At 38.5% G+C, this 26965-nt stretch overlaps 1 protein-coding gene across 1 annotated transcript in view; it reads left to right on the top strand.

The window, feature by feature from the left end:
- LOC124620119 (protein bark beetle) overlaps positions 1-26965 on the top strand; it is a 351158-nt gene that overhangs the window by 214647 nt on the left and 109546 nt on the right. The window contains exons 13-17 of the mRNA XM_047146790.1: positions 922-1085; positions 7576-7808; positions 12346-12534; positions 16483-16721; positions 24818-25161. Of these exons, the coding sequence (XP_047002746.1) occupies positions 922-1085; positions 7576-7808; positions 12346-12534; positions 16483-16721; positions 24818-25161 (1169 nt within the window). The remainder of the gene's footprint in view (positions 1-921; positions 1086-7575; positions 7809-12345; positions 12535-16482; positions 16722-24817; positions 25162-26965) is intronic.

Below are 26965 nucleotides of genomic sequence, written 5' to 3'. Positions count from 1 at the left end.
AGCCTCAAACAGCACAATGAACAAGTTGTTGACTTGCAAGTATAATCAACACCATACCATCACCAAAGATGAAAGGGATATTCTGATTACAGGCTACTCTGCCCATTACAGTGTGATTTATGTTTGCACCTTCTTTAAGATTTGACCTTATGCATTAGATTCTCTGGCAACTGTGGCTGTGGTATATTTTTTGATACAAACATCATTAGTGTCTGGCCTCTTGCCTGTACTCCTTTTGCACTTTCCTGGTCTGGCCTAGCTCCTCCACTTATCTCTTCCACTCTCGTTTGTTCTTCCCTATCACCTAATTTTTTTCCTCCTCGATCTCTCTCTTTTCTGTCTGGTCATATATCTTTATGGTATACACGGTTGCCTTTAAATCAATGTCACAGTTACCAAAGGAACCATGTTAATGGTCAGCATGTTGCAATATTTGTCACTGGGAGAGTGTACTACTGTAACTATAAAACAGACTCCACATCATAGTGAGAGGTCGCAATTATGAACCATGGCACTTGTCTGTTCAGCTTTCCTCCACCTTTCCCTCCTTCAGTATTCCTCTTTCCTACTCTCTCCTCACAGCCAATCACACAATTATTTTGAGGCATCCAAAGAGTGTGTCGGCAACAATTCCTCTCTACTCTGTAGATGTATGAAAGTTTCCCATCTCAGCAATAAGCACTTCACTTCTGGTGCCTCTCTGCTTAACCCATTAGTTCATTTGTAAGATAAATTTTGTTCTCTCCTCTCAGATATTTTTGTAATTCAATTATACAAGTGTATGATACCTTCTGTGCAGTATTGAGAGTGATGGTACATTTACTTGGTGAAGAATTTCATATAAGTCCATTTTAAAACCTTCTACTGTTAAAATTTTTGAGCAGTTGCACGTGGGTCAAAAATTATTATAATTTTCTGCAGATACGTGTAAATGGGACATGGGGCACTGTGTGCAGTTACGGGTGGACTCAACATAATTCAGTAATAGTATGCCGTCAGTTGGGGCTGGCACCGGATCCTGACGGTTGGCTCATGGCGCCTGCAGAGTTACCTCAGGCTGGGACTGGTGAAAACATATTAATGAGGTATGTAAAGTACACAGAATTTGCAGTTATTAATATTGTATTAAAGAGTACCACTACACCACTTGTTAAAGGTTTCCTTGTTGCTGAAGATTCAGTGTTGATCATGTTCTGAGAAAGGAATTAAGTTGGTGCTACATAAATAACTGAAAACTCGAGCAGAAAACTCTGGCTGTCATATAAGTATGTATTTTCCCAATTGATTACTTTAAGAAACTTGCAACCACCTCTTAACAGACTGAGAAAATTGCAAATTCATAAAATTTATTTGAGGATTCCTCCCTTAGAAAAACACAGTATTTTCTTGATTACTCTTTCCACTTAGTACATATTTTGGACATTTCATTCTGAATACCTCTTTATGAACATGTGGTAATGGAAGGCCTTTGTTGAATACAAATAATGAAAGGAGTGCAAGTAAAACTCATTGTAGAGTTGAGATGTTGAGGATGCTCAGTGGCCATATAAACAAGATGGAAAATTGTTTTAACCTTTCGGAGAAGTTCTTCTTCACTGAAGAAGTACTCACCCAATAGCTGTAGCAATGTTTTCCGTCTTTTTTGTGTATCTATCAAGCAGTCAAATTCTTAACACTAGTATGTACGGCGGAGGTCAGAGGATCATTTTTTATTTTGAGACGCAAATGTATTTGGTGTTTAAAATAGTCTGTTTCTGTGAATGGTTCGAATGGCTCTGAGCACTATGGGACTTAACATCTATGGTCATCAGTCCCCTAGAACTTAGAATACTTAAACCTAACTAAACTAAGGACATCACACAACACCCAGCCATCACGAGGCAGAGAAAATCCCTGACCCCGCCGGGAATCGAACCCGGGAACCCGGGCGTGGGAAGCGAGAACGCTACCTCACGACCACGAGTTGCGGGCCCTGTTTCTGTGAATTTTAATTGTTTTAGAGAAGGTCTGATTTGCCTAAATTGTTTTACTTTGTAATTGCAAACTCTTAAGATAATTGCTGACTTACCATTGGTTTCCAAAATTGGTCAGTTGACCGTTTTTCACAAAAATGCATTTTACGTGTTTTATTTGGCACTTTTTTTTAGCCAACAATGATGAACTTTTGCGCATATGTTTGTCATCACTAGCAGTTGGGCTGGAAACTATAACGGACTGCTATCACAGTTGTGGTCTTTCTGGACCTGAAAATGAAGCATTGGCTGCTCAAACATGCTAGGTGTTTTGAATGATTTTTGTTATTTGGGAAAATGTGAAATGAGACATGTGGATTCTATCCTGGAAGAAAGTATTACCCAATGTCTCATGAGTCTTACTTATGAAAGGGGAGAACTGTTACGTCAGATAGCTTCTTCACTTCTTTTAAGCTGGCAAAAGACCTGAAACAGATGGATACAATCATTGTTGGCACTTTGAACAGGAGCAGATGGGAAAAGTCACAATCTTAGAGAAAAGCAAAGTTATGCTTCATTCAAGTATTACTGACAAGGTTGATGACATTCCTCTAACATCTTACCAAGGGAAGACTAAGAAAAATGACATCTTACTAGAGCAAGACTAAAAAAGTTTGCTTGTTATTAGTTCTGTGCACTCCATTGTAACAGATGACTAGATAGCAAAAATAAAACCCCGGAAACAGTCAGTTGTTATAACACTGAATTTGGTGTAGATGTGGTAGTGAAATGTCACACAAAGGTAGTGTAAGAGTCATGACAAGGTGCTGACTTGTACATGTTTTGTATAACATTCTAGATATGGTTGTGATCAATCTGCATACCTTGTACAAGTTGATAACTGGCTCTGCCATCTCTTAATGGTCTTTTATAATGAAAACACAGATGAATTAGTGGTAACACCTTCAGCAATTCCAGACTCCATTTATTTTGATTGCCGTCAGAGAAGGGGGAGAAAAGTGTTAAACTGGATTGTTCAAGAAAAACAAAACCAGAGAGAACTGTGTTATATGTAAAAATTTCCTTGCAGTTCATGTCTAAGCAAAAGGACATGCAAATAGTGCAGTTGTGACTCTTTGAGTGTACAGAGTTCTCCATAAAAATGTGTCTAGTAAAACTCTACTTATTTGTTACAAGATAAATGCTTAATTAGTGGACAGCTAAGCAAATCTATGATAATAACATTTGTCACCTATTGTTATATGATGTAACCCACAAACACTAGAAATATAAGCCATTTTATGTACCTCTAATACAGTAGCAATAATTTTTGTATGGTTTAATATAACAGTAAAATTTAAGAATTTCAAATAAAAATTTGCCACATTATTATTATACAAGAAAAAATAATAAAAACAATATTAAAAGCAGTAAATATGAATTATTGTTACATTTTGTAAAAAAGCCTAAATTGCAATAAAAACCATAGTGATCAATGGACCTCCCTTGGGCATTCCAGGGAACAATACAAAGCTGGGCTTCTAGTCTTAGCTATATGTGAGTTGTTACCCGTAATCTCTCCATTATATAAACTCATACTTGTTTGTGTTGAACTGACAGGTAAGATATGTGTAACCAGTTGACATTACATAATTGTTTCATTTTGTTTCTGTATCTTGAAAACAACATGCTGAAATAATTGTTGTTGTTGTTGTCTTCAGTCCTGAAACTGGTTTGATGCAGCTCTCCATGCTACTCTATCCTGTGCAAGCTTCTTCACCTCCCAGTACTTAACTGCAACCTACATCCTTCTGAATCTGCTTAGTGTATTCATCTCTTGGTCTCCCTCTACGATTTTTACCCTACCCGCTGCCCTCCACTGCTAAATTTGTGATCCCTTGATGCCTAAGAACATGTCCTACCAACCGGTCCCTTCTTCTTGTCAAGTTGTGCCACAAACTCCTCTTCTCCCTAATTCTATTCAATACCTCCTCATTAGTTATGTGATCTACCCAGCTAATCTTCAGCATTCTTCTGTAGCACCACATTTCGAAAGTTTCTATTTTCTTCTTGTCCAAACTATTTATCTTCCATGTTTCACTTCCATACATGGCTACACTCCATACAAATACTTTCAGCAACGACTTCCTGACACTTAAATCTATACTCGATGTTAACAAATTTCTCTTCTTCAGAAACGCTTTCCTTGCCATTGCCAGTCTACATTTTATATCCTCTCTACTTCGAGCATCATCAGTTATTTTGCTCCCCAAATAGCAAAACTCCTTTACTACTTTAAGTGTCTCATTTCCTAATCCAATTCCCTCAGCATCACCCAACTTAATTCGACTACATTCCATTATCCTCATTTTGCTTTTGTTGATGTTCATCTTCTATCCTCCTTTCAAGACACTGTCCATTCCGTTCAACTGCTCTTCCAAGTCCTTTACTGTCTCTGACAGAATTACAATGTCATCGGCAAACCACAATGTTTTTATTTCTTCTCCATGGACTTTAATACCTACTCTGAATTTTTCTTTTGTTTCCTTTACTGCCTGCTCAATATACAGATTGAATAACATCAGGGACAGGCTACAACCGTGTCTCACTTCCTTCCCAACCGCTGCTTCTCTTTCATGCCCCTCAACTCTTATAACTGCCATCTGGTTTCTGTACAAATTGTAAATAGCCTTTCGCTCCCTGTATTTTACCCCTGCCACCTTTAGAATTTGAAAGAAAGTATTCCAGTCAACATTGTCAAAAACTTTCTCTGAGTCCGCAAATGCTAAAAATGTAGGTTTGCTTTTCCTTAATCTATTTTCTAAGATAAGTTGTAGGGTCAGTATTGCCTCACGTATTCCAACATTTCTGCGGAATCCAAACTGATCTTCGCCGAGGTCGGCTTCTACCAGTTTTTCCATTCGTCTGTAAAGAATTCGTGTTAGTATTTTGCAGCTGTGACTTATTAAACTGATAGTTCAGTAATTTTCACATCTGTCAACACCTGCTTTCTTTTGGATTGGGATTATTATATTCTTCGTGAAGTCTGAGGGTATTTCGCCTGTCTCATACGTCTTGCTCACCAGATGGTAGAGTTTTGTAAAGACTGGCTCTCCCAAGGCCATCAGTAGTTCCAATGGAATGTTGTCTACTCCCCGGGCCTTGTTTCGACTCAGGTCTTTCAGTGCTTTCTCAAACGCTTCACGCAGTATTGTATCTCTCATTTCATCTTCATCTACATCCTCTTCCATTTCCATAATATTGTCCTCAAGTACATCGCCCTTGTATAGACTCTCTATATACTCCTTCCACCTTTCTGTTTTCCCTTCTTTGCTTAGAACTGGGTTTCCATCTGAGCTCTTGATATTCATACAAGTGGTTCTCTTTTCTACAAAGATCTCTTTAATTTTCCTGTAGGCATTATTTATCTTACCCCTAGTGAAATAATCCTCCACATCCTTACATTTGTCCTCTAGCCATCCCTGCTTAGCCATTTTGCACTTCCTGTTGATCTCATTTTTGAGACACTTGTATTCCCTTTTGCCTGCTTCATTTACTGCGTTTTTATATTTTCTCCTTTCATCAATTAAATTCAATATTTCTTCTGTTACCCAAGGATTTCTAATAGCCCTCGTCTTTTTACCTACTTGATCCTCTGCTGCCTTCTCTACTTCATCCCTCAGAGCTACCCATTCTTCTTCTACTGTATTTCTTGCCCCCATTCCTGTCAATTGCTCCATTATGCTCTCCCTGAAACTCTGTACAACCTCTGGTTTAGTCAGTTTATCCAGGTGCCATCTCCTTAAATTCCCACCTTTTTGCAGTTTCTTCAGTTTTAATCTACAGTTCATAACCAATAGATTGTGGTCAGAGTCCACATCTGCCCCTGGAAATGTCTTACAATTTAAAACCTGGTTCCTAAATCTCTGTCTTACCATTATATAATCTATCTGATACCTTCTAGTATCTCCAGGATTCTTCCATGTATACAGCCTTCTTTTATGATTCTTGAACCAAGTGTTAGCTATGATTAAGTTATGCTCTGTGCAAAATTCTGCCAGACGTCTTCCTCTTTCATTTCTCTCCCCCAATCCATATTCACCCACTATGTTTCCTTCTCTCCCTTTTCCTACTCTCGAATTCCAGTCACCCATGACTATTAAATTTTCGTCTCCCTTCACTACCTGAATAATTTTTTTATCTCATCATACATTTCATCAATTTCTTCATCATCTGTAGAGCTAGTTGGCATATAAACTTGTACTACTGTAGTAGGCATGGGCTTCGTGTCTATCTTGGCCACAATAATGCGTTCACTATGCTGTTGGTAGTAGCTTACCCGCACTCCTATTTTTTTTTATTCATTATTAAACCTACTCCTGCATTAGCCCTATTTGATTTTGTATTTATAACCCTGTATTCACCTGACTAAAAGTCTTGTTCCTCCTGCCACCAAACTTCACTAATTCCCACTATATCTAACTTCAACTTATCCATTTTCCTTTTTAAATTTTCTAACCTACCTGACCGGTTAAGGGATCTGACATTCCACATCCGATCCGTAGAACGCCAGTTTTCTTTCTCCTGATAACGATGTCCTCTTGAGTAGTCCCCGCCTGGAGATCCGAATGGGGGACTATTTTACCTCCAAAATATTTTACCCAAGAGGACGCCATCCTCATTTAACCATACAGTAAAGCTGCATGCCCTTGGGAAAAATTACGGCTGTAGTTTCCCCTTGCTTTCAGCCGTTCACAGTACCAGCACAGCAAGGCCGTTTGGTTAGTGTAGCAAGGCCAGATCAGTCAATCATTCAGACTGTTGCCCCTGCAACTACTGAAAAGGCTGCTGCCCCTCTTCAGGACCCACACGTTTGTCGGGCCTCTCAACAGATACCCCTTCGTTATGGTTGCACCTACGGTACGGCCATCTGTATCGCTGAGGCTCGCAAGCCTCCCCACCAATGGCAAGGTCCATGGTTCATGGGGGTAGGCTGAAATAATTAATTATAGAAAAATCATGAGAGTAGTAAACGCGCATGGCTTTTATGGAAGGTACTGTGGGACACATTTTTGTAGAATGGAAACATTTGCTTTTGTGCAAATAGTGTACCAGGTCACTTGTCTGAGCTGACTAGATCAGAAAGACAATTATTTCTATTGATCTGAAGTAACTAGTTGTACACGAGACCCAAGTAATTGTGAATACTGTGACAGTAAGTGGTGTAAAATAAATATCAGAGGTGGGGGTGGGGGTAATTATGTCCTGTTGAAGCATAGATGGAAAAGGTGATGAAGAATGAAGATCAGGTAGCTCATCTCTCCTCCCTTTTCCCAAAAAAACAGACAACAATTTCTTGTATACACACCTCTCAACCTTTCAGCTTTATATTGATTAACCAATAGTACTTTTCTCATCTTTCTCAGATGGCTTGTCTTCATCATTGTTTGAGTTGTCTGATGTGCATTGTGTTATTATTGTTATCTTTTTATGATTTTATTATCCTACTCTACTTCTTTCTTAGAAAGTTTAATGCTAGATGTAGTTTCAGTGCAAAGTAAAAGCGACACTTTAGAACAAATAAGTAGTAAAAATAACAGCAATTTCCCCGTTTTTACCACAGTAATGTGCGGTGTGGAGAAGAAGACGTAGACATAACTCAATGCCGAGCAGAGCACACTGTTGCCGGAGACATGTACGGAGCATGTACCCATCAACAGGATGTCGGTCTGCGTTGCCTTCGGCCAGCGTGGGCTGGTGTGCGCCTGGCACCAACTGCTCGTCGCTCTGACCTTCAGTTTGTTACAATAGAACATGCGGGGTTGCTAGACTTCAATGGACCAACGCTGAAGCCAGGTAAAGGAACTTCTCTTTCTTTTAGGCAGTGTGCGTGTATTATCTGCACAGTGGCATCCACAGCAGAACAGTAACATTCAATTTTAGTTTGGCAAGACCTATTTTTTATGAAGATTACCTGAAGGAGATACGTTGCATGTGAGATGCTGGCAAAGATTTTGTGAGTTTTAGATGTTTGGTCCCACAAGTTTCTTTTCAGTGATACACAGTATGTAATGAAATCGTATAACACAGCCAAAAAAATGTATGATTCATCAGTCAACATTGTTCTGTGTTGTAATGTTGTGTGGTCTGAGAGAAGGGACTCTTATATTAACAGAAAATGCAGCTGTAATAATAATAATAGCTTGTTGTTGGTTTTACTCTCTTTTGCAAAGAAGAAATACAAATGTGTAAAGAACAAATCTGTTGTTAGTTGACATAAGATAATAATATACTATCAAAAAATACAATAACAGTGACACTAAAATGAACTCTTTCATTCTTGTTGACTGATGACTTGTACAGTTGTATGCACACTGTTGTAATTCAGAACAAATTACTGGCCAACTTACTAACACTTCAATTGAAAATCGTAGTGGTGGTCCTCAGATACATGCAGAGTGTCCACATGAAACCTTCCTGATTTCCAGAGTCAGTTAAATAAATTTAAAAAATGCTATTTATGGCATCATTTAAAGTAACTCAAAAAGTTTTGAGAAAAAAACTTAACACACTTGTACACGGGTTCCTTTCGTAACCAATAAAATGTCTAGGTGATACACCATCTCAGCCTGTATGTGCACAAGCATGTCTGAAATGATGGGACACTATTGCAGCCACAATTCTTCTACTAACATTGCCAAGGTCATGTACGGGTGAGTTATAGATATTGTCTTTCATATAATCCCACAGGAAGAAATCCAGAAGAGTTTAGTCGTAGATCCTGGTCGGTCACTTGGTTAGTCAATCACATCCTATGCATTGCTGTGGAAATGTTCAGTCCAGGAAGTCCAAACTTGTAAATCCTCTGCAGTGGTACAGTGTCTTGCTAAATCACATTTGGCTGAAAGGGAAGAATCTGAGGGACAGAAAATGGCTCACGTATGTCCAGATAAAAAGTTCCTGTGACTGTTTGTCCAATTTACAGAAATGGTCCATTTATACTGTCTTTCATCTGTGCACACCACACAATCACCTTTTCACTTTCTCTGACAGGTTCCCAAAAAATGTGGGGGTTATCTGAGACCCAAATGTGATTGTTGTGCCAATTAACCTTGCAGTATCTGTGACAGTTTGATTTGTCAGAGAAAACAACATTTCGTAGGTAGTTAGAGTTTTGCCCAATCTGTTCCAACATTTTGAAAACAAATTTGTGGTGAAGCTGCATGTCATTTCACTTCAGTGCTTGCACAATGTGAACTCTGTAAGCATGCACAATGTGAACTCTGTAAGCATGCAAGTGAAGAAGTTTGTGAAGCACCTTGTGAGATGTTGAGTGTGGCATATTTAGCTGTCATGATGCTCAGTGAACTGACTTTGGTGGGCCTTTGTGGAAGGTGTCTCTGATCTCCTGTACAATTTCATCAGATGTGCATTTTCAGCCAGAGCCTATCTATCTATTCCTCTCAGTGGCTAGCGACTTGTGTCTTAATGTCAGATTGCTCCCTTTGAAATTTCAAAGCCACAGCCAATTTTCTTCCCAGTCCTTCCCTGATCTGAGGTTGAGCTCCATGTCTTAACGACCTCATTATCGATGGAATGTTAAACACCAGTCTTCCTTTTTCTTTACTTTGAAATTCATGTCAGAAATTTCTTTGGACAGCAATGGGTTATTTTGTTTCCGCTTACCACACCACACATTGGACTCACTCTTGGTGTGTTGTCATTTTTGATAATTATTTAGCACCTGAAATGAAACAAAAGGAATCATTTAGAAAAAAGCAACTCAAAACTTTTTGAGTTGCGTTGCTATATTTCATAGTTTTTTATTGCTTTTGGAAATTGGCTTCGTGTGGATACCCTGTGCATTGCTTGCTCAGGTGATAAATTATGTAATCTTTTGGTTATCTTGCAAGAAAGTTGCACTCTATTTCTGTTAAGCGTACGATGCAATTAGTAAGTGACACATAGTTGTACGGATCGTGCAGCTTTCTGTTATTATGATTTGGTGTTAAAAGTGAAGAATGTACTTTAGCAAAAAATCTCAATCTTGTGTATATTAAGGAATGAAACCAAGTACTTCCAGAGTTGAAAAGATCTACAAACAGAAATGTAATATAAAACAAACACAAACTAATGAATGACAAAAATTTTTAGAAGTCTTGTAATAGTGCTGTACTGCTCAAGTTTAGTATTAAGTTTTACAGGCCATGCAGTCAAAAGTACTGCACAATTCTCTCAGAGTGTTTGTTTAATGTGTTGTTGGTGAAATCAGGTGGAATAGCTAAGAGCCAACATTTGTCTAGTGACATGAAGTGAAACATTGACAGCAAGCTTGAGGCAGATCGATGTTGCAAGATAATTGAATGTTTGCCCTTTAGCAGTACATTCACATTGGAAGAAGTTCCTTTGGTGAATGAGGGTAGTGCTTTTCCACACTGGAAGTGACCAATATGCAAGCGAAAAAGCATTCATTTGGGATGGCATCTTTCTTAGAGAACATGCAGAGACCTGTTGCACCCTCTAAAATGACTTTAAAAATAGAGTTAAAAATTGTTTACAAAATTTCAGGATTGATGGAGAAGATAAAAGATTCATTATTGTGTGTGTCTTTAGTTTGTTTGGTGCACCATTTCCCACTAAACGCCCTTTAATCCCTTAACTTAAAACTCCGAGTTATATCATTTTTATTATTTTGACAGAAACTTAAAATCCTGTGTATACTCAGGAAACTTAAGAAAATACCTCTGAAAAAATAAAATCCCCTTATATATCATATCAGCACTGATAGTTAAGTGGTTGGTTGCTAGAAATACATGGTTTCACAGCTACACAGAAACTAAAAAATGACTTCAAGTTTCAGGCTACTTTAGTCGAAGTCTTGAACTTTAAAAGCTGTGTTGTACTTCTGTATGTAATGTCATTCATTATAGGATGTCATTTTTTAATTAAAAAATATTTTTTGGAACATAACTTGAAAAAAAAAATTTAAAAAGTTCATTTAAGGTGTTAACGTTGTGTCATTAAGTATTCTGCAGATTACTGCACACTTTAGTTCTTACTGCATCACATGTTGAAAGATATGTAGATTGACAGTTGCAAACTTTACACTAACCAGTGTAAACCAGTTATTCATAATATTTTGATTTACAAGTGCTCACCAGTGGTACGAAATAAATACATCCACTGTGCTCCAGCTAGTTCCTGCAACATCTATGTTTAAAGCAAACCATTGTGAAATACACAGTTAGACTTCATAGCTACACAGAAACTAAAAAATGATATCAAGTTTCAGTACATTTTAGCCAAAGTCCAATGCACTAATATACTGTTTTCCCCATTGGTTTCCTCTCCCTAATATAGAGCTGCTCTGTTTGTTACTGAAGTAGTAGGCTACTTTAAGTGTGCTACATTTCCATTCATGTGTCCTTTCTCATTTGTGTTTCAACACCTTTAAAACAGATTGGGGTACATCAGAACACAATTTAAACATAATATGGAAATATCACTTGCCAGTCCTTATCCCTGTAACAATAGTTTCTGTCACCTAAAAATGTACCCTGAATAATTGTGGCTGGACTTCGTTGACAGCCATCATAGAGTTATCATTCTATGGAGTGAGGAGAAGGAATAATTCTGTGATTGTTGACAGCCATCATAGTTATCATTCTATGGAGTGAGGAGAAGGAATAATTCTGTTATAAGGAAAATGCTTGTCTGTAACAGAGCTCTTGAACTCAATACTTAAGGGTAACAAGGTCATCAGTCCTTATATTAATAACAACTTACACTATGCTCACCATTGATATGTGTGCAACATTATCACATAGTAATGACCCTACAGGTATTGAGAAATCTTCAAATACAACAGATATGTGTATCAACTAACTTGGCTCATGTCCTCGCGAAGAGTGTGTAACATTATTTTGAGGCTTATGTTGCAATTTGTTGTTAGAGTACTACTGACAATTTTATATTCAATTGTCAGTTATTGATCTCTTCAGAAATCCACATCTAAAACATGGTCTGCTCTGGAAGATACTGTTTTCTTCTTTTTTATACCACCACACCATATATTTAGAATGTTTGTTCAGTTGCAAGTATATCACACGTTCCAGGATTTGTTGTTTTTATTATGTGCATCATAGCATGTACATTAATTAATTAATTCAGTCACCATTTTCTGCAAATCCCATCATATTTGAGTACTTTCAGCAACGTGATATGAGTCCAGTTATACATTAACAAGCCCAAGTTGCCACTAAAAATTACTTCACTAGAGCACACTAACAATCAGTTACAACTAGTGCTAATCTGCTAATACTGTGGTCACACATTAACTATCTACAGATGTACAGTACTGATTTTTTATTCACTGTTCATGGTGTGATTACAGGACTGCAAGTGGATCTATGGCGCCATGCAATGGAGAGCATCCGGGTGGAGAATAGTTTGCAGGATGGCCTTGGTGTCATTTATTCTGATTTGTATTCAACGGGAGCTGCACGTACTGTGAAGAACAGTGAATTTCGTGCCAACCACGGAAATGGTATCAGTATTCGGCAGTTTGGGCTTAAAGTCTCAGGTAAGGTTTTGATTTAATTGTGATTGTAACATGTTTGGCAGTAGTGAAATTTCCTTTACCTCAAAATCTTTGCAACATTGTGGCACATATTGCAGATGTTTGTCATTATGTGATCTCCTTTTAGAGAATAATAGAAGTCTGTAATAATAAACAGTGTTTGGAACAGGCCATATGAAGTGCATACTTCATTTGTAAGCTTTATTTCATCAACTATGTTTACTAATTGCCTTTCTGTGTTACCATTGGCACACTTTCAGTTTTTCCAGTTCACATAATTAGCTTAAGTTTACATGCTAAAATTTTATAGTATTCAATTCCTAGCAGCAGAGATCTTGTACATTTTGCACTCTGTCCCCCCCCCTCCCCCCCCCTCCCCCCCCCCTCCCCCTCTGGTGCTAATAGTGACAGACATTACTCATTCAAATTCTGGATATTGGTGATATTCCATTGTTCTGTTCTCAACATGACACAATTACTGTACTCTTGGTAATCATTGTGCCTGAAAACTCCTGTGATTACCATCTTTCTCTGTCTTATCTGATTTAAATAATTAGCTTAAGGTTATATGCTAAACTTTTGTAGCATTCAATTCCCAGCAGCAAAGACCTTGAATATATTACTCTCTTTTCCACCTCTGTGTTAATTTCTCAGCCAAACATCACATGCATTTATTTTCATACTCTCCTTCCTGTTTCTATCTGTTTGTGTTATACATTCTGCAAGGGAGTTGACTTTTATTATTTTCTTTGATACTATTTAGCCTATCCAATATTTTACTCTCCTTTCCCTCATCTTCTTTTTTTGTTTTATCTGTGGTTCTGTCCTCAGACACTCCAGTGGTTATCTATGACTCGTTGATTACTCTTTCAGACCTGCCAGGTGTATGTTTAATTGCAGCATTTTATGGTTTACGGATCAGTGGTGTCATTTTATGACTTCTTGCACAAAAATTTGAAAGATTAACATTCGATAATCATCCCATTTCTGTACAATTGTGGGTCAAAAATATGATAGTAGATAACTCATTCTTTGATATGCTTGGTACTTTTAACTGTGTGATGTTTGTGTCATCATTGGAACTGAATTCAAAGCCAGGCTAACAGTTCTTCCATGAGCTTTGACATGTTTCAATGAAGTATTTGAGTGTCTTGAGTGTTTATGTTATCATAGTCTGTTGATTTTCCGTGCATAGTAAAATCAAGAAAGGGAGAAGAATTTGCCTTTTGCACAGTATGTGGGTGTGATATTAATATTGCACATGATAGAAGAAAAGATTTAAGTAATCATGTGAAGTGTAGTAAATACATAAGTCATGTTAAATCGAAGGAAGATAACGAGAAAATCAACAGCCTTTATGCCAAATCTGGAAATGTTGACACTGACGCAATTAGGGCTGAGTGTCTGTTTACTTCCTTTTTGGTGGAACACAATGTGCCCTTAAGTGTGGCTGATTAGCTGGTCTTTATTTAAGGAGATGTTTCCCACATCAGAAGTTGCAAAGAAATATAGCTATGGTTCCACAAAAATGACATGCATTGTAAATAAAATGGCAAAAAATGCATCATCTGAAGTTATTAAGTGCCTTCAGATTGGACAATTTTCTTTGGCAGTGGATGGAAGCAATGATATGAATGGCAAGTTGTAGCCTGTTGTTGTTACATTCTCTGATATTCCACGGGAAAAAGTAGTGAGCACTGTGCCGTCCATACCAGCGTTAGATGGCAACTCAAGAGGGTGAAATCTAGGTAACCTGATGGTATCACAGCTGAATTCTCGTAATGTACCAATCGAAAACTGTGTGGCTTTCTGCTCCAACAATGCTCCTATTATGATAAGACATGGAAATGAGGTTTCAGCAGTTCTGAAGGAAGTTCAACCAAGTATTGCCATTATAGGTTGTATTTGCCACCCGATCAACCTAGCAACTGAAAAAGGTGCTGGAAGATAACCACCTACAGTGGATGATATCCTTGTTGATATATTTTATTTCTTAGAGAAGAGTGTCAAAAGAAGAAAGGCCTTCAGAAATTTCAGAACTTGTACAATAAAGAGACAAAGAAAATTCTGCAGTTTGTATGTGCTAGGTGGTTATCTTTAGGCAGATATTTGGATAGACTACTGGAACAGTGGGATTTCCTTCTTTCTTTTTTCAAGGAGAAAGTAATACTATGTACCCAAACCATTTCCACAAGCTTGACATGTTTCGGAACACCCAGAGTTGAACAAAGTCGATCCAAAGAGCATCAGAAGAAGAGAATTATTGATTCTGCTACTACACATGCCCCTAAAAGAATAGCATATTCTTCCAGATGTGACAAACCCACCCTAAAAAGTAAGACTTCTGCTACAACACGTGAGGAAAAATTGTATATATTCCTGTCCTCAAACTTGAACAAGGCCTTTTGCACTTTCCTTCATGTGACTATTCTTGTATTTGGCAAATTGAATGTTGCCCTTCAGACTTTTCCCCCCACAAGCTCACTTTTTATTAGAACTTCTAATGGATTTGCTAAAGCAGTTGTTCACCAAGTTTGTTAAGCCCAAAATCATCAAAAGCTCCTCAATTCTTTAAGTTGAGTACAATTTGATTCAAAATCAAAGAAGTGATGATGAGTTAGTTATTGGCATTCAGACTTAGAACATAGTGAATGATCTCCAGGATACAGATAAATCACTTTTCTTTTCAACAGTGAGAAACTATTTTTGTACTGCCTGTGACTACATCATCAAGAAGTTTCCACTCAAGAATGATGTGTTAAAGCATGCTCATGTTGCTAGGTTAGAAAAAATTAAAGACACACAGTTATCTTCCATTCATTTTTTCTTGGAAAAGTTTCCTAAAATGTTATGCAAGGAAGAGAATGAAACTACAGATGAGGTTTAAATGAGCTTCAGAGGCAGTTCACAGCTCTTCAGGTGGATGACACTTTGGCTGCAAATCAAGATGCTGCAAGTGATTCCAGTTGGGTACAAATATCAAGAATTCGTGGAGCTGATGGAGTTCTTAAGTATAACTGAATTTCTGGAGTAATGCTCTCTATCCTCACCATACCCCATAGCAATGCAGAATGTGAAAGTCTTTTCTGTCTTGTGAAGAAAAATAGAACAGGATTCAGATCAACCATGTCCAGTGAATCTCTGGAGTGTATTTCTATTTTGAAGAGCAGGAGTTTGGTCCCTCTTATGACAAAACATTTTCTCAAGACTTTTTGCAGGAAGCCAAAAAGGGCACAACTGTGACTTCATAAAATCGAACTAGCATGTGATTTGCAGTATGTACTTTATTACTTCTTGCCTGTGTTACTTTAAACAAGTTTTGTTGTGCAAAGCCTTTTTCTATTATTGCATATCTGCTGAATTTATTAAGAAAGTCGTGGTATGTATGCTCACCATGCCTGCTGCTGTTTAACATGAATTTCTTCAAGATTGTTATGTTCTTCTACAAATCATTCTACAAGTAGATGTGATTTCATTGAAGTATCCTGTTTGAAGCATGAATTATTATATTTTGTAGTCCAGAAGTACTATTATTTTTGTAATGCCGGGGTATGTCGAAAATTGTTGGATATTTTGTCGTGTGTGAGTTTTACTAATAGTCCTTTTCAAAAGTTGGCAGGTAAGCTCTCTTTCTACTTATAACTTCAAGGCTTTGTAACTTTGTTTTTTTGGACATTTTGTTGTTGTTCCCCCTTCTTCTATCTTGCTACATGTGAAGTACATGTAACGTATTTGCTGCTAAGTCATTGTTCCTCTTGATACTTTCCCCTGTTTCTTTTGCCCCCTCCCACCAGAAACAGGACAAGGTATTTGATTGTAGTACTTTATAAACTATATTTGTTAGTTATATTCATATTCTGGAGAAAATATCTGTTATGGAGATGAAATATACAAGTACGTACGTTGTGCTGCAGGGTCATTCATGTTTTGAAATTATGTTTACCTGTGCAGGGTGCACCTTAGAGAAGAATGATGCAGCAGGCCTTCGACATGAACCCGTTGTATCACTGCAAGATCGACGTGACCTTGCGGGTTGGTTGATGCCCCCTCAGCCTCCCCACCCAGACTATGCACCTATAGTTTTGCCTGCAGCAGCTCGCACCCACTTGCTGGAAAATGATGAAACAAAAGTTTTTGTTACAACAAAAGTGCCAGTTGGTGATTCTGTGGATGCGAATTTTACTATAAAAGTAAGTACTATTTGCCATAAAATATTGCTGCTTTACGAGTGCATTAAAAGAAACTGTTTTATTTCTTCATATTATTATGATAAAACAATGGGAAATCCAGGTAGGAATATCAAAAATGTTATGCAAAGGAGAGATTGCTACTCACTGATGAAATGCTGAGCTGCAGACAAGCACAATGAAAAGACTGTTATACATTTAGCTTTCTGTCAAAGCCTTCTTGAGGATGAAAACATACACATATTCACACAAGCAAGCACACCTAATGCACGCATGTCAGCTATATCCATCTGCTCTGGTCAGAAAGAAAATCACGTTGAATGAAAGCAGCTACACAGAGTGGGGCAGGGAAGGGGAAAGGATAGCTGGTGACAGGTAGGAAGAGAGAAGAACACTTGCTGGTGGAGAGTGCAAGGATTAGATTGTGGCTGCCAGGTGCAGTGTCGGGAGTCTATGGGGGGGGGGGGGGGGGCAGGATGTGGCTGCCAGGTGCATTGTCAGGAGTCTATGGGGGAGGGAAGAGGGGGGTGGGGAGTGGTAAAGGAGAGGTGCGGAGAAGGGGAAAAGGGCCAGTGGGTTCATTGACAGAGAGCAGTGTACAATAAGGGTGAAGGGATGTGAATTGGGAGAATGTATAGGACAGAGGGGGTGGAAACTGTTGGGTGAAGGGTTTGGGAACAATAGATTGCTGTAGGTTGGAGCTGGGATAATTTTGGGAGCAGAGAATATGTTGAAAGGATAACTCCCATCTGTACAGTTCTGACAAGCTGGTGGTGGAGGAGAGGATCCAGATGTCCCTACTGTGAGGCAGCCATTAAAATCAAACATGTTATATTCAGCTGGGTGTTGTGCTACAGGATGGCTCACTTTGTTTTGGCTGCAGTTCAGCAATGGCCATTCACCCTGGTAGACAGCTGATTGTGTACAGTGTTCCATCACTCACCCAGCTTTCACAACATCCTAGTCCATCTTTATGCCATTCCCAATCCATGTGGAAACCCATGTGCAAGACCTGCCCAAACAATCCACCAAGCACTTCCAATTCATGTCGTGTCACAAGATTGTCCTACCCCATCTGAGGCTGGGCCACCTGTGAAAGCTGCCATAGCTCTGCTGTAGTTGTTGCATAACTTTTTAGATTGGTGTGACTACTGACTAACTGTTCACCAGGATGAATGGCCACCACCAAACTATGTCCAAGAGCAAAGTGGACCACCCTGTGGCACAACATGCAGCTGAACGTGGCACAACATGCAGCTGAACATAACATGCTTGATTTTAATGGCTACTTCATGACCTGTGTGGATACTCCCCACACAACGAGCTTTTCTGAACTGTGGAAATGGGATTTACCCTTACAACACATTCTCCGTTCAAAAATTATCGCAGCCTGAATGTATTATAACATAGTGTCCCCATATCATCCACCCAACAGTTTCTGTCCCCTCTATCGTATAACATCCTTCCAATTCACATCCCCTCACCCACATAGTGCTTGCTCTCTGCCAAAACATCCACCAATCTTTCTTGTGTCTCCCTGCCCATACTCTGCTATGTCTTCCCCTTCCCTGCCCCACTCCTGATTGCTGCCTTCATTCAGCACAACAGTTGCAGTTTCTGGCTGAATTGGCCAAAGATAGCAATCATGTGCATGAAGAGTGCCTGCTTGTGTGACTGTGTGTGTATTTTCCTTTTTTTCCGAAGAAAGCTTTGGCCAAATGCTTAGAGTGTAACAGTCTTTTTGTTGTGCCTGTCTGCAGCTCAACATGTCATCTTTATGATGAATGGAAATCTATCCTTTTAATAATAGGGTATTTGATTGTTTTCTGGAAATTATCTTAAATGATAAATTATGTCATTTTATGCTCCTAACATGCTTTTCTTCCTCTTGAATTTCAGTATTCTTTTATAAAAACAGGAATGAAAATCAAATAATTTGAAAGCCTACTAAAATGCTACATTTGAGTCATGTGATGCCTATGATGTCACTGACTAGGTCATTGTTTATACTGTCATACAGCTAATTCACAGTGATGTCTTGTTTTGAAATTTATGTTTTGGAAAAGGGGTTACAAGAGGCTTGTGGTACCATACTGTACAAATACTTCTCTAACTCCTGAAAAGTTGTTTTTGAGTGTCTCAAAGAATGAGAAGATGTGTAAAATGTGGTTTCACTGTACCAGCAAATTGCCACCATGTCAATGCACAAGTTCACTAATGTAGTCAAAAATATGTTGCACTGTGAAGTTAACATTAACTTACCTCTGAGATATGCTCTCCCCCTGTTACAACAAAGGATAGCATCATTCAACGAAATTAAACTCCTAGTGAAAATTGTCATTTTACCCAACTACGCCTCATTTATTTGGTAGCTCAGTTATCAGAGCAATAGATTGTCGAATATTATAAGATGAAAGAACATTTTAACTTATTTGTAGAATGACAACAGTCCTCTCATATGAAAACCAAATCACAATTACAAAACAGAAACAGAATATTATTGTGTTTTCCTTGCTGTTTACAATTGCATACATTTGCAACCACTGTTCACACATGTCACATTCAAAAAGGTATTTTCTAGTTACTGTGAGTCCACACTTTTTTACTTTATCAGAAACAATGTTTTTATTTTTATACTGTCCAGCTAGGACCAATATTGTTTAAATGTTCGCAGTGTCATCACCTTACACAAAGATGAAGTAAGTCTGCTTCAGACACTAATGTTAATTTACACTCACAAAAATCACAGCCCTTACATTTGTGTCACCTGCATGTTGCACATGCTTTATATCTCTCTGTACAACCTCATCATTGTACACCTCATTGTAGTGTGGGAGAATGGTGATATCTTCAGTACTAGCAATACTTTCCAAAAAAATGAATTGGTTATGTTTTGTGTTCATTTCTCAGACTAACACTAATGTGAAGCTATATATAGTACACCGCATAATCAAAAAAACTGCTGCAATCAGTTCTTATTAACACTGTATTTCGTGTAAAACTTTTAAAAATATATGTCCCCTGCAGGATTTGAAGACGTGAGCTCTATATCTTCAGTTGGTTGCGTAATCCATTGTGCTACCAAATGTCTACTGGATGCATTTTCTCTTGTGTGTGTCTTGTAGAAAGGAAAGCAGCTCTAAGTTTTGCCAAGAATAATTTCATTGTGCTTTCAGTTGTAACTCATGACTCATAGTCAACAATCTAGTTACAATATATGGACCCATTTGCAAAAGTTATACAATACCTTAGTTTTGAGTGCACATATCACTGCTCTAAATGGGTGGAGCAAAACACATTAACTTTCACAAGGCTTCCACTATCAGCACTCACAAAATTCCTTTCTATTGTTACTTAAAATCTGTAATTGTGTTTTCCATCACTAAACAGGTAAACTGTTTCCAGAAAAAGTACATAAAAACATCTTAGCTTCAGCTGACACTCCTATAACATATGTATAGCTTTGTCTTACTCCTAGTCTGTGACTTTACCAGAGCATCAGCCAAATAACAGAGCATTTTTGATCACGTGACCAGATTTTTATATTTAATGATTTTTAAGCCTCAATTACAAAAAAATAACAGGTGTTTTGTGAGAATATTGACTGTAAATGCTATTTAAATGTTGTAATCAATCAGAATAACAACAGTCCAAACCATATTGTTGATTTTCTAACCTGGACTTTTCATTGTTTATTGTATTTGATCGCAGTTTCTTTTGGTTCATTTCTTCAAATTGATGAAATGCCTCTCGAACATAAAGAGTTGTTGTTATTGTTGTAACTGCACCATAATTCTCTGAATTAACTGCCTGACACTTTGAGATGCTAATGTGACTATAGAGAGCTGTAATGACAGTCCAGTTTATACGGTATCTTGCTAAAAAAGCAAATTCACATGTAGGAGAGGAGCGGTAGTAATGTAGCCACAAGGGAAGTATATATCCAGACCCTCATGCTGAAGTGTGAATTGCCAACCGTGTGCTACAGTGTATCCAAAACCAAACTGCTAGCAGAAGACAACAGGGAAAATATTTAGTGCCCAGCAAAGCTGTCCTCTCTTTGAGCTTTAGTCAGAGTTTTCTACCAGATGCATTGTTGTGTGACTGACGATGTCTTTCTGTTGCCAATGCTGTTCCTGCACTTGGTTGAGTTGGTGTTGGGATTCATAAAAAAGAAGACGGTTTGAATTGCAAATGAACACACACTCACCTGACGTCTTACTTCATCTCAATACTAGAGGGTATTGCAGGAGCACATTCCCAGAGCACGATCTCTAGTAAATCCTGAAAGCTCGTTAACAGAGCTCAGCCATCTCTGTTCTGTATTTGTTCTGAATGGGTATTCTAGAAAGCAAATTTGCTGTACATTTTGTCACTCGTGCCCTAGATGATATGAGCAGCCTGAAGATATGGTTGAACCTAATTACAATGGATTTCTTGCCCTATGTTGAAAGTGTCTCATTAAATGCTAGGAAAAATTACAGGAAACACCAAATGGAATGTGTTTTTAAACACTTTCAACACTGCCCTCTTTACACCCGGCACTTGGCTGTGAACTGGCATATTTAATGGATGTTTGAAACTAGTTTGCAAAGAACAGAAAAATGATAGGAATATGGTTCTCTCATCATTTAAAAGGTAAAAGTAAGGGCTTTACAAGAATGTGAGTTTATTTTACAATATAAAATACAAATGGGTGTTATAATTAAAAAAAGGAAACACAAAAATATCGTGGATAAAAAGATTTTACATGATCTCTCTCCGGAGTAATGCCATTATTACTGTATCTAAATTTAAAACTAAATATCACTGGACTGTCTAACTGCAGGTACAACCTTTTTACAAGGCCCTGGATACTATTGTGAACACTGCCTGCAGAACTTGTATATACAACACAGTTTAGCATATAACCAGTTGATGAATCGCAGAGAGCATACAATTTTATTCCACATTTATTGGGTTTGTTTTTCGTGTATACTCTGAAGCTTGTTCTACCATGAAAGGGACACATTGCCTCATCTATTGCCAGATTCATGCGTGGACGAAAACTAATTTTGCTTTTATTCACAAAGAAATCAAACAAAGGGCTCACTTTGTGAAGTGGGTCGTGCTTTTCTTCGCCCCTGCTAATGAACGTAGCATTGTCATTCAAGTGTAACATTGACAATGTAGCACGAAATCGACTGCGACTCAACAATTTAATCGCAAATCCTGTCTGCAGAAACGGGTCTGTTGACCAATAATCACTGATTTTCGGCAATCTGACGATGCACATATGCAAAATAATACAGAGAGACCAGTAAATCTCTTGCAATTTTACTGCAGACCACTTATACCAGACAGAGTTTATTTTGAGGCTACCTTTGCATTTCATTGTCGTAATAACGTTACCAGCGTACAGACTCGTTTCACTTTTGATGAGCCGAATAAGGTCGTCATCAAAGAAATAACTAAAACACCAAAGCTCCTCAGTGGCATCTAAAAAACGCGATGCTACGCCGACTGCTTTCTGGAAATCCGGCAGTACTGGCTGATCGTCTAGTTCCGACCAATCATGCTCTTTGTGGTCAGTGAGCCACACACGACCAGGTACCACAGATGGTGACTGATGGTCTGTACCAGTGTCTGCATAGAAAAAAAAATAATGCTAAGATTGCTCCTAAAAGGTACTAAATGCAATTGAAGTAATGGACATTACTCACAATACAAAATGCAGTAATGAACTCTTCACTTTATGGGCAATTGAGACATACACACCTGAATCATCACTTGTACTTTCGCCTGGAGAGTACGAATCCTCTTTGTCAGAATCGTCAATTTCAGATCTTGCATCTCCATAAGGAATATCTAAGATCTCTGCCTCCCTCAACTCAATGCGCGATATTTTCACGATCGTAAACACCTGTGAATGAACTGCAGGTAACTTCGTCTTGGCAGTGCTCACAGCTGCTCTCAGGATGAGATAGCCGATAAGTGCTTGCCTCTTGCAGAAGAAGAATGAAATACCTCCACATTAGTTGACGAAACTGATTCGGAGACGCGCTAAACGTGCTTACGGAGCCAAATAAAGTCTCACCCGTACGGTATACGGGCGCCGTCGTCAACGTCAAGACGGCCGCGCCCGTATGGCGTACAGGCACCGTGCTGTAAGTGTTAATACAATTTCCAAAAGAAGCCAGTCAAAATGTAAGAAAGCAAGGTGTATACAAGATTCCGCGTTAACACGGGAAGTCATACATTGACCTCACATAACATATGCTTAATGACAGTTGTCATGAATATCAACATCACATTATATTAGGTCACTGACAAAAATGTGCTGTTGCTGACCAGTCTCTGGACTGGGGGCAGTGTCTGTAGTGTGAAGAAACCAAGATCGTAGCATATGGCTTAATGAACAGGAATGTCAGATACCACCATATTAAATAATGGGAACCAGCACTGACAGTGCTAAGACAACAACAGTTGCAGAAACATGAATTTTCTGAGAACTTGCTAATGACACTGAAAGCCAGGACAGCTGGGTTAGGCAGTGACTATGCACTTTGCACATTCTCTGCACCACTCAATGTCCACCGTATGTGACTGGGGTCAGAGAGATTGCAGTTTGTATTAATTGATGGAAAATCATTGAGTAAGACCAAAGTGATTTCTGGCATTCCCCGAGGTTACAGGCCCTTTGTTGTTCTTTATCTATATAAACAATCTCAGCAGCTGTCCGGATGATGCTGTTATTTATCGTCTAGTAAAGTCATCAGAAGATCAAAACCAATTGCAGAACAATTTAGATGAGATATCTGTTTGATGCGAAAATTGGCAGTTGACCCTAAATAATGAAAAGTGTGAGGTCATCCACATGAGCACTAAAAGAAATCCATTAAACTTCAGTTACACGATAAATTAATTGAATTTAAAGGGCATAAATTCAACTAAATACCTGGGAATTACAATTACAAACAACTTGAATTGGAAAGCACATAGAATATGTCATGGGGAAGGTGAACCAAAGACTGCATTTTAGTGGCAGGACACGTTCAACAGATCTACTAAAGAACCTGCAGACACTACGCTTGGCTGTCCTCTTTTGGAGTACAGCTGTGTGGTGTGGGATCCTTACCATACAGAATTAATGGAGTACATAGAGAAAGTTCAAAGAATGGCAGTATGTTTTGTATTATCAAGAAATATGGGACAGAGTGTCACAGACATGCTGCAGGATTTTGGGTAGACATCATTAAAACAAAAGCGTTTGTCGTTGCGGTGGGATCTTCTCACAAAATTTCGATCGTCAGTTTCCTCCTCTGAATGTGAAAATATTTTGTTGACACCGACTTACACAGGGAGAAACAATTATCATAATAAAATAAGGGAAATCAGAGCTGCATAGAAAGATATAGGTATCCGTTTTTTTCAAGCCCTAATTGAGAGTGGAATAACAGAGAATTATTGCAAAGGTGGTACGGTGAACCCTCTGCCAGGTACTTAGCTGTGATTTGCAGAGTAGCCATCTAGATGTAGATGTTTCTCCAGGAGGTGAGTCTGGATAGCTAATGAGCTAGCATATTTATTTAAATCTATTCATCACAACATTAACACTCTAAGACAAGGAGCAACTGGCTTGTAGAAATATTGTTCAATTGCTACTAATTCTTTTGTTTCTCCCAAGAAGCATTTAAGTAGTTATATGTCAGGAAGACCTAAGAATTCCTTGTAATTGTTATCCGCCAAGTAATAGAATACAAAAAGAACGTGTGCAATTCCATTACTTGCAAAGTTGTTGGAGATGAAGCATTAACTCAATTCCACGAGGCTGAAGGAAGGATCTGCCTGTGGTGTTGTAGAAGGATTCAGCTGAACATTCGCTTGAGAGAGTTTAAGTGAATTACAGAAACTTAAGTCAAGGTAATTAGATATGGATTGGAAACCTGCTTTTCCCCAATACACGTTCAGTGCCGTTTATCACTGCGCCGTCTTGCTCGACCCATATTTTATGATTGTATCACAGTTGTTTATGTTGTTCAGAGATGGAGATGTCATTTGTGTGTTTGGATGTGGTACCAATTGTCATGAAACACATTATTTTGAAATTTTGATTTTAGGTCTTAGAGGGTTACGTATTAGGCCTACAGTTGCTGAACATGCCTTTGGAGCGCAGCACAGAACGTCTATCTTTGGTGGACGGACCCAGTCGAGTACTGGCTGCTGATATTTTGGATCTGAGAGAAGACCGCACACACTTTCCCATGCTGTCATCGTCATCTGCTGTTGTTCTTGAGTATCGAAGTGGTGAAGCCGCTCTGGGAGGAATGGTCCTGGCAGTGTCAGCTGTGAGGGCGCCAGCTGCCACAGCTGTTAATCGTCGTGGCCCACCACCGACGCTGACAATTGTTGCCTCACGGATTCGTCACAATGCCAATGGATTACATCTATCATATTATAGCAGGTATTACGTGCACTCACATTTCTTTCTACAATGTCAGATCTTACCAATGAAGACAACATTTTTGTGCTTCAGTCACAGTGCTTTGTAAAAGTGTTCAGCAATGGAGGTAGCTGTTGTTGTTTTTGTAAGGCGGAGTGTATAAACACGATTTCTGTCCCTTACTTTTTGTGATGTTTCAGTGAGAAGTTGTTATACATGAAGCCTGTCTAGAAAGATAGTTTCCCAAACTGTCAAAATGTGTTGGGCGATATAATGTCAGGGTGTATACGACCCGGGACAACCGGGAGGTCCGGGAAAAACCCGGGAATTTTTCCATCCGGGAGAAAACCGGGAAAAACCCGGGAATTGTTTAGAATTCCAGGAATTTTTCATTGTTTTAGTTTTCAGTTAAATTTTTGTGATTTTTGATTGGTAAGAACTAATACTCTATTGTATCCCGCTACTGCAGAATGATACTGCAGCAACAAAACATGAAAAAGAAAAAAAAAAAAGAAAACTTAAGTTGCAAAGGAAATGCACCATATAGAACCGCAAAACATTGCTCATACAAGCGTCTGCCAACAGTAAAGTGTGTCAAAGTCTTTAGGAACACTATGCAATGCTTCATAACAACAAATTGCTTCCGATGAGCGTGACGTGACAACTGTTTAAATTAGATTCATTTGAGCAGTTGCGGGCGGGCTCTTGCGCATGCGCAGTTGAGTCGCATATGAGTAGTACCTCCTCCCGCTTCTGGTTACGGAAGTGTGGCTGGGCGCCACTACTTAATATTTTCCCGGTTCGGAAATATTGTAGATCCGGGGCTGATGCACAGAGCAGTCCGAGTTGTGGTAGGGAGTGAGTCGTCTCCACGTGACCTGTGTTTACATTCAGCGATTTTGTTGTTTCCTCTTCATTTATTGCTCTCACATTAAATGATAACAAAACGGATTTTTGTGGCCGGGAGCTATCAAATGAATTAAAATATGTTTGCATAATTATGGCAGGCTAAAATATTTATTTTATTTCCACCTTTGACAGTCAAGCATTAATCGCCTTACAGAACAATGAAGTTATTTTTGCTGGTTTGCTAAAGAGATTTGGCTTTTATTAATCCTTTCTACTGAGGCAGTCAATTTATTTGAAACAAAGTGTTTAATTTCACACTATTGGCTAGTTTCAACTGTTTGCTGCATTTCAAGTGCAGGTATGGCATTATGCTATAATAAAGAACCAAACATGAGTACTCGTACTCCAAGAAAATTTACATACGGATGTGCATTTTAAGCCGAATTATGCACTTTAGTATGGTTCGCGAAATCCTGATGCTCTTGAAGTATCTTTTGATGTCTTGTTTCTTTTGTGACATAGTGTAAGATCTTTTAATGTTTTACACGTACGAACATATGGGCTTCCTGCGTCATCGTAGCTGCGCAAGCGCGGTGATGCCAGTTCTCTGGCACTTTCTTGCAACTGCTAAAACGAACCTATTTCTAACAGGTCGCGGGAAAATATTGCGAATGGTGGTTTGAAAAGCATTACATTCAAAGCAGATTTCCTTTTACGCAAGATGAATTATGTGCGAGAATGTACGATGAATTTCTTAAATCACAAAGCCTTTGACTCTCATTTAAAAATCAGCTCTTTGAGGATGACCATTTAGAAGTATTTTGAGCCCAGAAGAGGAGACATTTGTGTCGTTATTAAAAATTTTACTGGCACATTTGTGTGTGTATCTTAAAGTGCAACACGCGCAAAAAAGATCAACATTATATGTGGTAGCTTAGTTTCTCTTCCAACTTATTAACCTTCGAGACCAATATTA

This window comes from Schistocerca americana, chromosome 6 (genome assembly GCF_021461395.2).
Source record: "Schistocerca americana isolate TAMUIC-IGC-003095 chromosome 6, iqSchAmer2.1, whole genome shotgun sequence".
In the NCBI taxonomy this organism is placed as follows: Eukaryota; Metazoa; Arthropoda; class Insecta; order Orthoptera; family Acrididae; genus Schistocerca; species Schistocerca americana.
The sequence above is the reverse complement of the archived record's forward strand: the minus strand, read 5'-3'. Positions and strand labels throughout refer to the sequence as shown.